This window comes from Balaenoptera acutorostrata, chromosome 5, assembly GCF_949987535.1.
Source record: "Balaenoptera acutorostrata chromosome 5, mBalAcu1.1, whole genome shotgun sequence".
Lineage (NCBI taxonomy): Eukaryota > Metazoa > Chordata > Mammalia > Artiodactyla > Balaenopteridae > Balaenoptera > Balaenoptera acutorostrata.
Window position 1 is genome coordinate 91,565,964 of NC_080068.1, and position 12,861 is coordinate 91,578,824.

General features: G+C 44.1%; 1 protein-coding gene across 2 annotated transcripts in view; it reads left to right on the forward strand.

Moving 5' to 3' along the window:
• SEL1L3 (SEL1L family member 3) overlaps positions 1-12,861 on the forward strand; it is a 100,946-nt gene that overhangs the window by 49,077 nt on the left and 39,008 nt on the right. For both annotated transcript variants that reach the window (XM_057546835.1, XM_007168456.2), the window contains 2 exons: positions 4,330-4,541; positions 5,780-5,959. In XM_057546835.1, the coding sequence (XP_057402818.1) occupies positions 4,330-4,541; positions 5,780-5,959 (392 nt within the window). The remainder of the gene's footprint in view (positions 1-4,329; positions 4,542-5,779; positions 5,960-12,861) is intronic.

Consider the following 12,861-nt stretch of genomic DNA (forward strand, 5'->3'; position numbering starts at 1 on the left):
AAAGAGGGAAAGGGAAGGAGGGAGGTTTTACATGTATAAAGCCAGACAATCTGCACAGGACAGAAAAGTACAAGTAGTTTACTTTTGAGAGAGAAATAAGCCACTTCTTTGAGTCTCGGGAACCCAGTGGAGCTCATCAAATGAGAATGCAAATGAAGGATGTGCTATGTTTTTCTAAATCAGTAAACTTGGTGAAGATCTTTCCTTTTCTGGGTATATGGTATTTTCTCCTTTCACATTTTTTTCCCTTTTCAAACTTCTTCCCTGGAGGCATTACACCTTTTGGAAGCTTGAAACTAAAAATGACTTTCCTGTTGTTGTCTCGTTCCCCTCATAAGGAATAAGTCTGCCTTTCTTCTCCCAAATTCTCCATCAGAGGCAGCTCTGGTTCCTTCAGTAGGTGACTACCTTCTCATTTTCTGCTTTTTGCCTCTTTTAATGTTGAGTGTGGGCTTCCCTGGTGGTGCAGTGGTTAAGAATCTGCTTGCCAATGCAGGGGACACAAGTTCAAGCCCTGGTCCAGGAAGATCCCACATGCGGCAGAGCAACTAAGCCTGTGCGCCACAACTACTGAGCCTGTGAGCCACAGCTACTGAAGCCTGTGTGCCTAGAGCCCGTGCTCCGCAACAAAAGAAGCCACCACAATGAGAAGCTCGCACACCACAACAAAGAGTAGCCACTGCTCGCTGCAACTAGAGAAAACCCGCGCTCAGCAACGAAAGCCCAATGCAGCCAAAAATTTAAAAAAACAAAAAACAAAAAACAAACCAATGATGAGCGCACAAATGGTGACTTTGTGGTATTGCTGGAAAAAGGAAAAAAGAGCAAAATAAACAACGCTGTGCTACTCGGGGAGATTAAGAGTTAATTAATGCTGGTGGTGCCTTTGTTTCCTTAGCTTCTGGTGTAGGAAGAAAGAAAAATGGGAAAATGGCTCCTACTTCTATTTTGTTTGTTTGTTTTTCATTACTCCATTAATCTCCATAAATAAGGCATGTTTTTTAGTTATAGATCTACTAGAAAAAATGCATATGCTAAACCAGTTGGGTGAAATTAACAGTTTCATTAAATGGATTTTTAAATTGCCAGTTTTATATCACCAGTGACATCAGAGCTTTGATTTTGTGCCACATTTGGAATACAAACTTAAAAGAATGTGCAAAACGAGCGGTTTTCCTTTAGAAGTATTATTTTATTATTATACTCACTAGTGCAGAAAATTGTCTAGATTCTTTTGCAGAGAAAATACTGATTGGTAATGTCTGGGGGGGAGTTAAGAATTTTAATAGGTAAAAGAAATAATGAAGGTTTTTCAACCTGCCTCCGTTTCAGTCTGCAAAGTTTTTTTTTGTGTTTGCTAAGGATTTGAACTTTGTGAAGGATCCCCCTCCTGACCCTTATTCTCCTGCAATCCCAGTTACCTGGGCAATCCCAGTAATGATTTCTGGGATTCTGTGCCAGAGGTCAGCAGGGCAAGTGTTTCATTTGGACCTCCATTTGGCTTGGAGTCTCTTTTCTCCTCTGAGCCCCCAGAGCCCATGTCTGTGGCTACTCAGGCAAAACTCATCATATTAGTTATTTTTTTTAATGCCTATTTTATTTTTTGTGTGAAATGGCTCTTTTTTTAAAATTAATTTTTATTGGAGTATAGTTGCTTTACAATGTTGTGTTAGCTTCTACTGCACAGCAAGATGAATCTGGCAGAACAGGTAAGGCTGGAATGAATCATTAACAAATTGTTAATGTTGCTTTGCTCAGAGTGTGCACAGAGGGGCATCAGAGATGAGTAAGTATTTAAAAGTAAATATATGAATAAGCAGGAGTAGGATTTACTCTGCAACTCCATCTGAGTACTGCAGTACACACCAAATCTAGCGGAGAAGGTTCTTATCCTGTCTAATGGTTGGGTAGGATGGAATTTTTCTCTCAGCTATGCAAAGGGAGAATCCAAAAGGAGATCCCCGGACTCCTGGTGGAAAAGAGGGTTATTAATCAGATACATCCCAACAGATGAGCAGAGGGAAATGCTCTAGGATGTTCATTGCTGTGTTGCTGGTTATAGCAAAACCAAAGGAAGCAACCCAAGAGTCTAAAAATAGAGAACCGGTTGGAAAAACGGCACTGCTATAGAATGCAGTACTATTGAAACTTTAGGAAGAATGAGCTTCTGACTGCCGTGTACAGGTATTCATGGTGTGTGGTTAATTTAAAAAAGAAAGTTGACAGATAAACAACAATGATTTACTGTCTAGCATAAGGAACTATACACAATATCTTGTAATAACCTATAAAGGAAAAGAATCTGGAAAAGAATATGTGTATGAGTCATTTTGCTCTACACCTGAAACTAACACAATATTGTAAATCAAATATAGTTTGATAAAAAATTACACATAAGGGAAAAAAAGTTGAGAGTCCAAACCTATAGCAGCTTTTTGGAAAGAAAATGTATATGTATATAGGCAGATAGAGGTGTAATGAATTATTGTCTATGCCAAGGAAAAGTCTGGAAGTATATACACCAAGTTTTCAACAGTTTATCTCCACTATTAAAGAAGGTTTGGGAGAGAGAGGACTTCTGTTTTTGTTTTATACAAATCTATATTATTTGATTTTTTTTTTTTTTTTTTACAACAAGCAGCTATTTCTTTAGGGATTAAAAGCAAAACAGAAAGAGGAGCAAACTCCATGTGTTTAGTTAAGGTGTTGTTTTTAGCACCTACCTCTTGGGGTAGAGAGTAAGTAAAAGCAAATCCAAGCTGCTGCCTCTCAGAAACCTGGAGAGGGTGGAGGTGAGGGGTTCCAGGAGCCAGGAGATGGGACTGCCTTAGCTCTGGGTGAGGGGGTAGGTGGGCTCCTTTTCCACAGCTCAGCAAGTGAAGGCATGTGCCCCCCTACCAGGGGCAGCCAGCCCTCCTGTGTGCCCAAAGGGATAGGCATTAGCTCATAATCAATGGTTTGGGTTTCACAGTTTCATCCGTGGATCCCACTGGCTTCTGTGTTGATATCTTGGAAGAGGCATCAACCTCTGCCGAGGAATTGCCCTTAAATCCAATCTCAAATCCTCTCATTGAGAGTTTTCCTGCATTGGAAACTCATCTCTGTTCATTCCTTGATGGAGCGCTGATAGTGAGTCTCTTGTTGCCTCCTGGAAGTTGTTAGTAACATTTTAATTTGGGATGGAATGAAGAAAATCAAAGAAAAATGTTGGGTATAATTCTGAGGGGGAGAAAATTTTCGTTTTAAATAAATTGACCACATCTCTTTAAATGGAAATTGTACCTATGCAATCCTATATAGCCGTTTGTAACATAGCATCTAGTAGATGCACAGAATAGAATTGTAAACGTTCATTGGCTGAATTAATAAAACGAGAGATGAATAATGTAGATGGACTTTAAAAGACTGTAACAGATTATAGGGCCATATAACTTGCCCATCTGGACTTAAGAGTTTAACAATTTATGGGGGGATTAGGTAAAAGGAAATATCATAGCTTAAAGCAGTCGCGTAAAGAGGTCTCTACCATGGTGGCAAGGTACCTATAAAGACAACTGGTTGCCCATTAATCAGGAGGTAGGGGGAGCAGGGTGAGTAGGAGTCTTGCTTCTGTGACCTGCCAAGCTGGATTCTAAGCTTGGCTCAGCCATTTGCCAGCTTTGGTGACTTTGGACAAGTTAGTCGACTTCTCCAGGCTTCAGTCTCCTCATCTGAAAAATGAGGACGTTAATAATAATACTTACCTCTTAAAATTTGTTTGGATTACATGACATAATTTGCATAAGACACTCAACCCAGGATTTGGCATTTTATAGGCCCTCAGTAAAAGTTGACTCATTCTTTTTATTGTATTTAGAAACCCACAAGGAAAACCGGAAGCAAAAGATGATAAGAAAGCATCTCAAAATAAGGTTCTTGTGCTCAACTTTTTACAGCAGCACCTAGGAACTATTTCTGAGATAAAACACACCCCCCTTCAGAGTCTTAGAGGGGGAAAAAAAAAAATCTCTCTGGCAGTTTCGGTGGTCCTGACCTGGTGGTGAGCTACACTGGGTAAATGACTCTGTTGAGGCGCTCTCTCAGCTATAGAAGGTACATCCTTTTCTCCAGGATACTAGCCTGTCATTTAGTGCCAAAGGAAAAGCTGTTTATAGAATGACACCCTGGCCTCCCCAACGGGTTTGATTTACCTCCCCGGAAGCTGGTATATATCAAGTCACTGCAGGACCAACCGTATTAATAACTCAGGTGATTTAGTTGGCTGTTCCCACTTATTTTGTCGACCCCATGGTAGTTAATTGTGTGTTCTGTGAATTGTGTTATTTACAGTGCCGAGGAACCAAAGTGAATCCGTATTAGAAATTGGTGGGCGGATGTTCGAGAAGGCTGTAAAGAGACTTTCCACTGTTGATGGTCTTCACCAAATTAGCTCTGTCGTCCCCTTTCTGATGGATGCCAGCTGCTGTGGATACCATAAAGCATCCTACTACCTCGCAGTCTTTTATGAAACTGGATTAAATGTACCTCGGGATCAGCTGCAGGTAGAGTATTTCGCGGGCTCCAGGAACATCAGTTACCTGCCTTATATTTGCAGAGTAAGGCTCTCATGCCCAGGGTGGAACTGGACATGTTCATTTTCCCTGGAGTCCTTTAAAAACTTTACACTCAAGAAAAACAGCCTAAGGCTGTGTTAAATACAGGATCTCCCGCTGTCAGTGAGTGAAAAAGGGCACTTTATCCATTTCTAGGCACAGCATGGGGATATGATTGGTATACTGACTGAGGAATAGTTTGAGCAAGGCTTACCAGAATCCCAGTCATTCAAGCACAGTTGCCTCTTACCCAATTCTTGTAACTATTCTGGCTGTGGGTCCAGCATCCCATATGACTTTTTAGCTAAGTGAAATCATCTGGACCTCTAAGCAAAGTATTGTCACATCCAGCCTCCTGTCATTAAAATAAATGTCATACTAGACGGTTTTGTGGTATTGAATCCAAATTTATTATGCAACTTGCCTAACATTTGGAATCGCATTTTTATAAGTGCTGCTAAATGGTCCCTGATCACTTTTAGTTTTTGTTTGTGCACATGGGATCGTTCATCCTGGATTTGAAGAGACTCAGACTGTTTAGACCTTCCCAGGAGGCTCTGTGTTCCTTTCACTTGACTTCTTTGTGTGTGTCTCTGGCTGTAGAAGCTCATGATTGATGGCATGCTTTCCCAAGTCCCTGAGGCAGTCCCCACCAAGGTGGAATAGGGTAGAAGATTCTAGCCCCATCTCTGTCACAAAATGGCTGGTTGCCCAAGGACATATGACTTAACTTTCTGAGCCTCTATTTCCTCAACTCTGAAATGAGATGGTTGGACCAGTCAATCTCTAAAGACCCTTCCCAACACTAACGTTCTGAGAGTGTGAGGTTGGGACGTGGCCCACTATTCAGATTATCTGACCATAGGTGACGTAGCTGAAGTGGACCAAGATCCTTAGAACAGTTGTCAGATACACAAAGAGATGCTGTGAGATAAGTCAGGGGAGGACTCCCAATCTTCACTGAGAAAAGGACAAAGGAATTTTCAGCTGTTAGACATTGAGAAGGACAGATAGCCATTAGAAAGCTCTTGTGGCTTCTTTTCTAACGTTTTTTAAAAAGGCATGTTAACTTGTTTCTGGAATGACTAAGCTCATATGTAGAGGTGAGGCCAGATGACCTTTCTATGTTTAGGATTTTGTGACCCTTTTCTATGATCTTGTGAACACTGTCCATTTCTTCTTAACAGGGCATGTTGTATAGTTTGGTTGGAGGCCAGGGCAGTGAGAGGCTGTCTTCGATGAACCTTGGGTACAAACACTACCAGGGTATTGATCACTACGCCCTGGACTGGGAGTTGTCCTACGCCTACTACAGCAACATTGCCACCAAGACACCCCTTGACCAGCACACGCTCCAAGGAGATCAGGTACGAGACAGAAGTGGGTGGAAACAGTTATGGCCCTGCTGACTAGAGCTTCCTGAACAGTTTTTTATTTTATTTTTTAAAATTATTTGCTTTATTTATTTATTTATGGCTGTGTTGGGTCTTCGTTTCTGTGCGAGGGCTTTCTCTAGTTGCGGCAAGTGGGGGCCACTCTTCATCGCAGAGCGCGGGCCTCTCACTATCGCGGCCTCTCTTGTTGCGGAGCACAGGCTCCAGACGCGCAGGCTCAGCAATTGTGGCTCACGGGCCTAGTTGCTCCGCGGCATGTGGGATCTTCCCGGACCAGGGCTCGAACCCGTGTCCCCTGCATTGGCAGGCAGATTCTCAACCACTGCGCCACCAGGGAAGCCCTGAACAGTTTTATTAAGCGTCTGCACCTGTGGCTGGTTTATTCGCTGGCCTTTAGAGTACAGGCATAATCCAATGGAGAGAAAAGCTTTCTTGCATTCTCCAATTCATATTTCCTCAGTGTGTTCTCAGGCTGAATGCAAGGACCATCCTACATCTATGCGTGAAAAGTGTGAAAAGCTTTTCATGAGTGAGAGGGCCAGTATGGGGAGGGTAGATAACGGCCCTGGACAGATTTTGATTTTGAAAAAAATGTGTACCAGAAACATAGGCATTTTGTCTTTGTTCCAAAACCATGTGAAAGTGGTGGGGTCTGGAGATGTTAGTCAAATTAAGTGAGGGCAGTAAGCCAAGGGCTCCTCAATACGTCACAAGCAAATGAGGTCTACATAACGAAGAAGCTCCATCCCTAGCTGTGTTCCTGCTGCCGGACACCTTGGGCAGAAGCGTTTGCCCATCACATGAGCCTCAGTGCTCACAAGTGATGGACAGCAGGCGATGTTTGAAGACCCTGTCCCATCCTGGATTAAGAACTGGATGAAGGGCACTAACTCCAGCCCCTAATTTTGCAGGTTCCCATGTCTTATTGACTCATTAGGCAAAGAAATCAGTGGTTCACATCTGCCAAAAAAACAACATGTTACGTTGGACCAACTGATGGTTTGTTTGGGGGACCATGAATAAAAGGGTGTATAAAGGTGATAGTGTAAGAATAAAAAGAAAGCTGCCTTTAGATGATGTAGATTTGCATCCAGCAGGAGTAGATTATGACGTGGTTGGCTTCTTGGCATGTATTTTTCTGTATCTCTTTCTCCAGAATGGTTTTAAGATGTTTTCATGGTCACAGCACTTGAAGTAGTTGAGTTAAGTGCAAGTAGTCTGTACCAGGAGATGGCAATTTTTTTCTGCAAAAGACCAGATAGTAAATATTTTAGGCTCTGCTTTTACAGTCACTATTGCAACTACTCAACTCTGCCAAAGACAATATATAAACCAATGGGGTGCCTGGGTTTGTGCAGCCATAGACAGGAGGTTACTGCGTGGTCAGATTTGGCCCTGGTTTACGCCATAAACCCTTAATTTTCCCCCTTATGCTTGGTGAGTCTGGACTGATAGCAGGATTGTGGAATCTGAGGCAGAGCAGCTAACTGGGAACCAGACCATTCACTCTTCCCCGTGCTGCTCCTGTATCGCACTCAGAAACCCCCAGTGGAGGAAACTTGTGCTTTGATCATTGGGAATGAATGGTTTCTGGAAAAGAAATCTACAGTGGCCACTGTACAGTTATGAAATAAATGACTCAAAGGTACATGTTGTCAGTGAACATGAAACATGAATCAAGCTATAAAATGCCCAAAGCCTGTCTGTATAGCCATTCTAATTCTTTTAGAAAATAATGATTTCTTCTGAATAAACTTACACACTCTTATCATTGTCATCTGTATTCTCTCAGCGTATATAGGCTATGTGCAAAATCTGACCTCAGTTTGACAGGAATTTATTTATTAATTGATAAGGTTTTTTTTCTAAGAATTCTTCTGAAAACACATTCATACAAAATCAAGCCACAAAATAATATTGCCATTGTTCTGCTAAGCCTGAATGTGTTAATAAAGCCCTGTATGTATATATTATACTTTTAGGAATTCTAATTCAGCATAATTTAGCAAGGGGAGATGGTATGTTGCTAACAAGCTCCTTTTCTTTTGAAGATTTGGCCCATGAAGTGTTATGATTATGAAAGAAAATGTTTAATTGGTCAGAATCAGAGAAGATGAATAGAGAAGATCCATCTTGCAGCTGGAAAGTCGTGTGATTAAGAATCATAGATAGGAATTATACAGTTAGAAGAGTTGTATCATAGCTCATTTTAAGAATGTGTAATTAATGGTTTCTTGAGAATTTAAGCAGGTGTCATACATTGATTTAAATGTCCTTTTGTTGAGAGATCTATTAATTCACCAGCAGCACATAACAAATGAGGAGATATGGAAAGTCAGACCCCTAATTAACAAACCAAGGATCCGTCAGTAACTTCTTTCTTGATTCTTGTTTCATTTTCTCTTTTATGTAACTCGTGGTTCCCATCAGCTTCATCTTCTTTATTCATAATCTTGCTTCATGTCACTTCTTTATGATTTAGGGGGACTCTGCTTCAGGTTAAAGAGAAAGAAGATGGTAGGGTTTTTTTTGATTTTTGGTTTGTTTTTGTGGCTTAATCCCAAATGATTCCTTTCATTCTCTTCACACCTCAGAATTTGCTCTTCTGAAAGATTTGGTCCTCAGCCTTCTCTGTCTACACCTTCTAGAGGGCAGGGGGTCTCACCAACATCCCTGGTTTCAACTGCCCTCCACATACTGATGACATGCACATCTTATTCTCAGGCTGAGGTCTTTCTTAAAACCCCCACCTGCAATCGTAACATACCACAAAGGGAACACACCACCTCCTCCTCTCCATTCCCCACAGACACCTCAACCAACGGCACCACTGTCCGTGCCAGCAACGGGGGAGTCACCTTTGATCCCCGCATCACCCTACCAGTTCTAAACCCCAACAGCGTTACATGCAGCTCTCCTTCATCATCTCTCCCCTGAGTGACTCTGACAGCCTCCTGTTCTACTCTTGAGTTGTGGAATGAATTGACCCCTAAATTCATATGTTGAAGCCCTCACCCCCCAGTACCTCAGAATGGGACACTGCATTTGGAGCTAGGACCTTTGAAGAGAGGATTAAGTTAAATGGAGTCATTAGTGGCCCTACTCCAGTATGACTGGTGTTCTTACAAGGAGAGGAGATTGGGACATAGATGAAACAGGGGGACAGTCATGTGAGGACACAAGCTAAGGAGAGGGGCCTCAGAAGAAACTAAACCTGCCAGCATCTTGATCTTGGACTTCCAGCCTCCAGAAGTGGGAGAAAATGAATTTCTGTGGCTTAAGGCACGCAGTCTGTGGCGTTTTGTTACGGCAGTCCTGGCAAATGAATTCACCTCCTAACTGGCCTTTCTGTTGCCAGTCTCGTCCCTTCCCATTTTCTTCCCACGGAGGCCAAAGAGGGCTGTCGACAGTGGAGGTTCTCAACCTGACTGCACATCAGAATCACGTGGGGACTCAGAGAATACCTCTGTGCAGGCTCCGCCCCACAGTCTTATTGAAGTGACAGAGGGAGGGCCCAGGCATATAATAGGTGTATATATGTCTATGTGCATGTGTAGCTTTAAATAGCTCCTCAGATGGGCGTAACGTGCAATCAGCGTTGAGAAGTACTGGCCCGGAAGCACTAAGTCCAGCTCGTCACTTGGCATAGGAGACGTTCCTTGATCTGGTTTCCCTCTGCTTCCCCAACCTCAGCTCTCAGCGATTCCATGTTTGGCCTGCCCACCCTGGCAATGCCAAGCTTTTGGTCACACCATGCTGTCCACAATTCCTGGCCCTGCTCAATCTCCTCTGCCTGGTTTGCTTTCTCCACTCCCACCCCCGTTTTCCTGCCTCCTGACCCCACCCCCCTTCCTGCTAGGAGGCTGGGCTCAGACACCGCCACCTCCTTGGATCTTCCCTTTGCTGTACCGCCATGGCACCCGGGCACGCCGCCGCCATTGCTTTATGATGGGTGCTGTGTGCGGGTCTCGGAGCCGGCTCTCCCAGTAGACTGTGAGCTCCCCGAGACAGGCACCTTGTCTGTTCACGTCGGTGACCCCAGTGCCCAGCCCTGTGCTTGACATGTAGTTGGCACGGACTGTTTACTGATGGGATGGTGGGCAGCATGAGAGTGCCGAGTATCCGGTGATGGACACAAAGCGATCACGTCTCGTTGATTCTCTGGTGCTTTTTGATGCAACCAGTGTTCATTGTTGATGGCAAGCACCCAGCCACTTGGCTTGCAACTCTGCCCCTCTTGCATTCAGCACTGCCTTTGTATGAGGAACCCCCCGTTTGGGGAATCTTGGGTACTTGCTTCCCTGTCTCTCTCCATCATTACACCTGATATTCCTCCATTCTTACTTTAAAATCCCTAAAATGTTAAATTTCAACAAAGAAAACTTACACCCCGCCCATTGGGAGCCAAACATTATAGCTGATTTTAAACACGCTAAGAGGCAGGTTCCTCACGGTGGTGTCTACAGGCCCTGAAGGAAGTAGTGGTTTAAGTGTAGCCTCTGAAATTGCCCTGCTCCTGAGTTCCCAGGAGCACTGGCCGGAGAGTTATATTTCACGACTTCAGAGAATGCAGATGCTCCAGAAAATGGGGGCTGCCGAGAGCCTTTTCTCTCCAGGTCCAAATTCCACCACATCCTCCCCCCTCCCTACTCCCTCCCGGCTCTGCACTCTGTCCTGCCTTTCCTGTTATTGATTGCAGACAGCTGATATGATGTGAACACTGCCCTTGCAGCCTGTAGGCTGAGCGGAGAGAAAGGAGGTAAAGCGTATGAAGAGTCAGTGTCTGTAGGACAGTGTGATGCCTTCTCTGACACTGGGTCCAGGGGCATCTGAGGACTGTAGAGTCTCTGGACATTGGACCCCCTCTAACCTGGTCAGCTGGTTTTAACCCTACGGTATAGGCTATGAACTGCTCATTCTAGAAACGTTGATTTTACAACACAGCAACAAAAGCAATCCACCTCCCTGGGAAGGCACAGAAGATTCCAGAACTGGTCAGTCTGGGACTCTGAGTCCCTGTCAGCTTCTCCCCAGCTCTGCTCCCGACCGTGGCCTCCACCGTTCCTTCTCCACACCAAAGCTTCTTCTGGGATTGGACACTTTCCCATCTGAGGCATCATTCCCTGGTCTCAAAATGTTTGATGATGAACAACCCAACACTGCTCCCTTTTAGGGGTTGTTCCTTCATCGGATGTCTTTGTAGATGGTTGGCTTTCACAGAAGGCCTTGGACGTGTGGCTCTGACTGGTGCTGGATGCCACTCTGGGGACCCCAGAGCTGTGAAGACACAACCACCGGCCCAGGTGTGGCAGGCAACTGTGGTGTGGTTCCAGGGCCAGTTTGCCTGGTTCGGGTCCCAGGTCTGCGTTCACCGGGTGTAAAATCTTGGATAATCCCACTCTCTTTTCTGTCTCTGCACAGCTTTTTCACCTGTAAACACTGCCATGACCGTCTGTACCTCACAGAGTTTATAGCATGTATAAATTAATCATATGATGTGCGTTGAGTGGACCTCAGCACACAATGTGGATGCTCTCAAATGTTTCCAGCCCCAGCACTCCCTCCTCAGATCTGTCCCTATCTTCAAAAGCACCGAATTCTCTTAGATAGATCTTCATCCCCCTCAACGTAAGGCTTTGAGCTGTACAAAACTGCAAATACCAACAGGAGGGATAATGTTCTAAACTGCTATCAGCCCTTTACATGATAGAATGAACTAAGGACCTAAAAAATGATGAGTTACCATTCCTGAGAGCTTCCCATATGCCAGATGCCCTACTAAGATCTTCACAAACAATCTCATTTAATCCTCATGCAACTCTATGAGGTCAGTACAAGTATTGTTCCCATTATACAGATGGGGCAACTGAGACTCAGGGAAGCCGAAGAACTTGCCCAAAGTCACACAGCAAATAAGTAGTGGAGCCTAGATTTGAACCTGGATGTTACTAACTCTTCACACTATAAAAAATAATGGCTAGTAGGTGGAGTGCTTTTGATGTAGCTGATACCACTCTAAGCTTCGTTTTTATGGATATAGAAACTAAGGCTCAAATAAATAAAGTCAGTGGCCCAAGGCCCACAGGTAGTTAGTGGTGAGTTAGAATTCATGTCCACTGGGTCTGATGCGAAAAGTTGTGCTCTTAATGGCCCTGCCCTACTGCAAAGCTCGACGGTACTACCCAGGGAAGCAGGAAGGGGGTAGGTCAGGAGACAGTGATATAAAAGACGAAAGAATTCCTTCTTCAGAGTGATGCATGGTTGCCCAGGTCCCCTGCAAACGTGGCCTTTGCCAAGACCCCTCTCACGACACTGTTAGATGGAGTTCACTGTGTATAAGGGGAGACGATGAAACAGCCCCCATCTGCTTCTCCCAGATGCATGAGTCATTCACAGGATGGTGCGGCTAGGTGAGGACTATGGGCCCCACAGCCAGCCAGCCTGGGTTTGATTCCAAAGTTTGAAGAACGTAGGTAAGTTACTTAACCTTTCTGGGCCTCAGTTTCCACATCTGTGAAATGGGGATATTGATGGTGACTGTCTTGTAAGGTTGCAAAGATTCAGTGAGTCATTCTGGGCCAAGCAATTGGTCGCCGCACACAGTTCTTGCTGGTGATTATGATATGTTACCACTGCCAGAGAGTAGCAGAAGCACCTAAGAGTATAAATCCTTGCAGGGTAGAAACTCTGGCTTCATGTGTTCTGTGTTTCATTCAAGTCCCATGACAAAGTTAAGGAGGAAGAAACAAAATAAGGAAAAGAAGAAAATTAACCCCAAATCAAAACACCCAAGCTCTCCAGTTGAATGAAAAACTTCTAGCTGAGAATTCTATTGTTCTAGCAGCCTGAGCTTCAGCCCAGGATTCCAGGGCCTT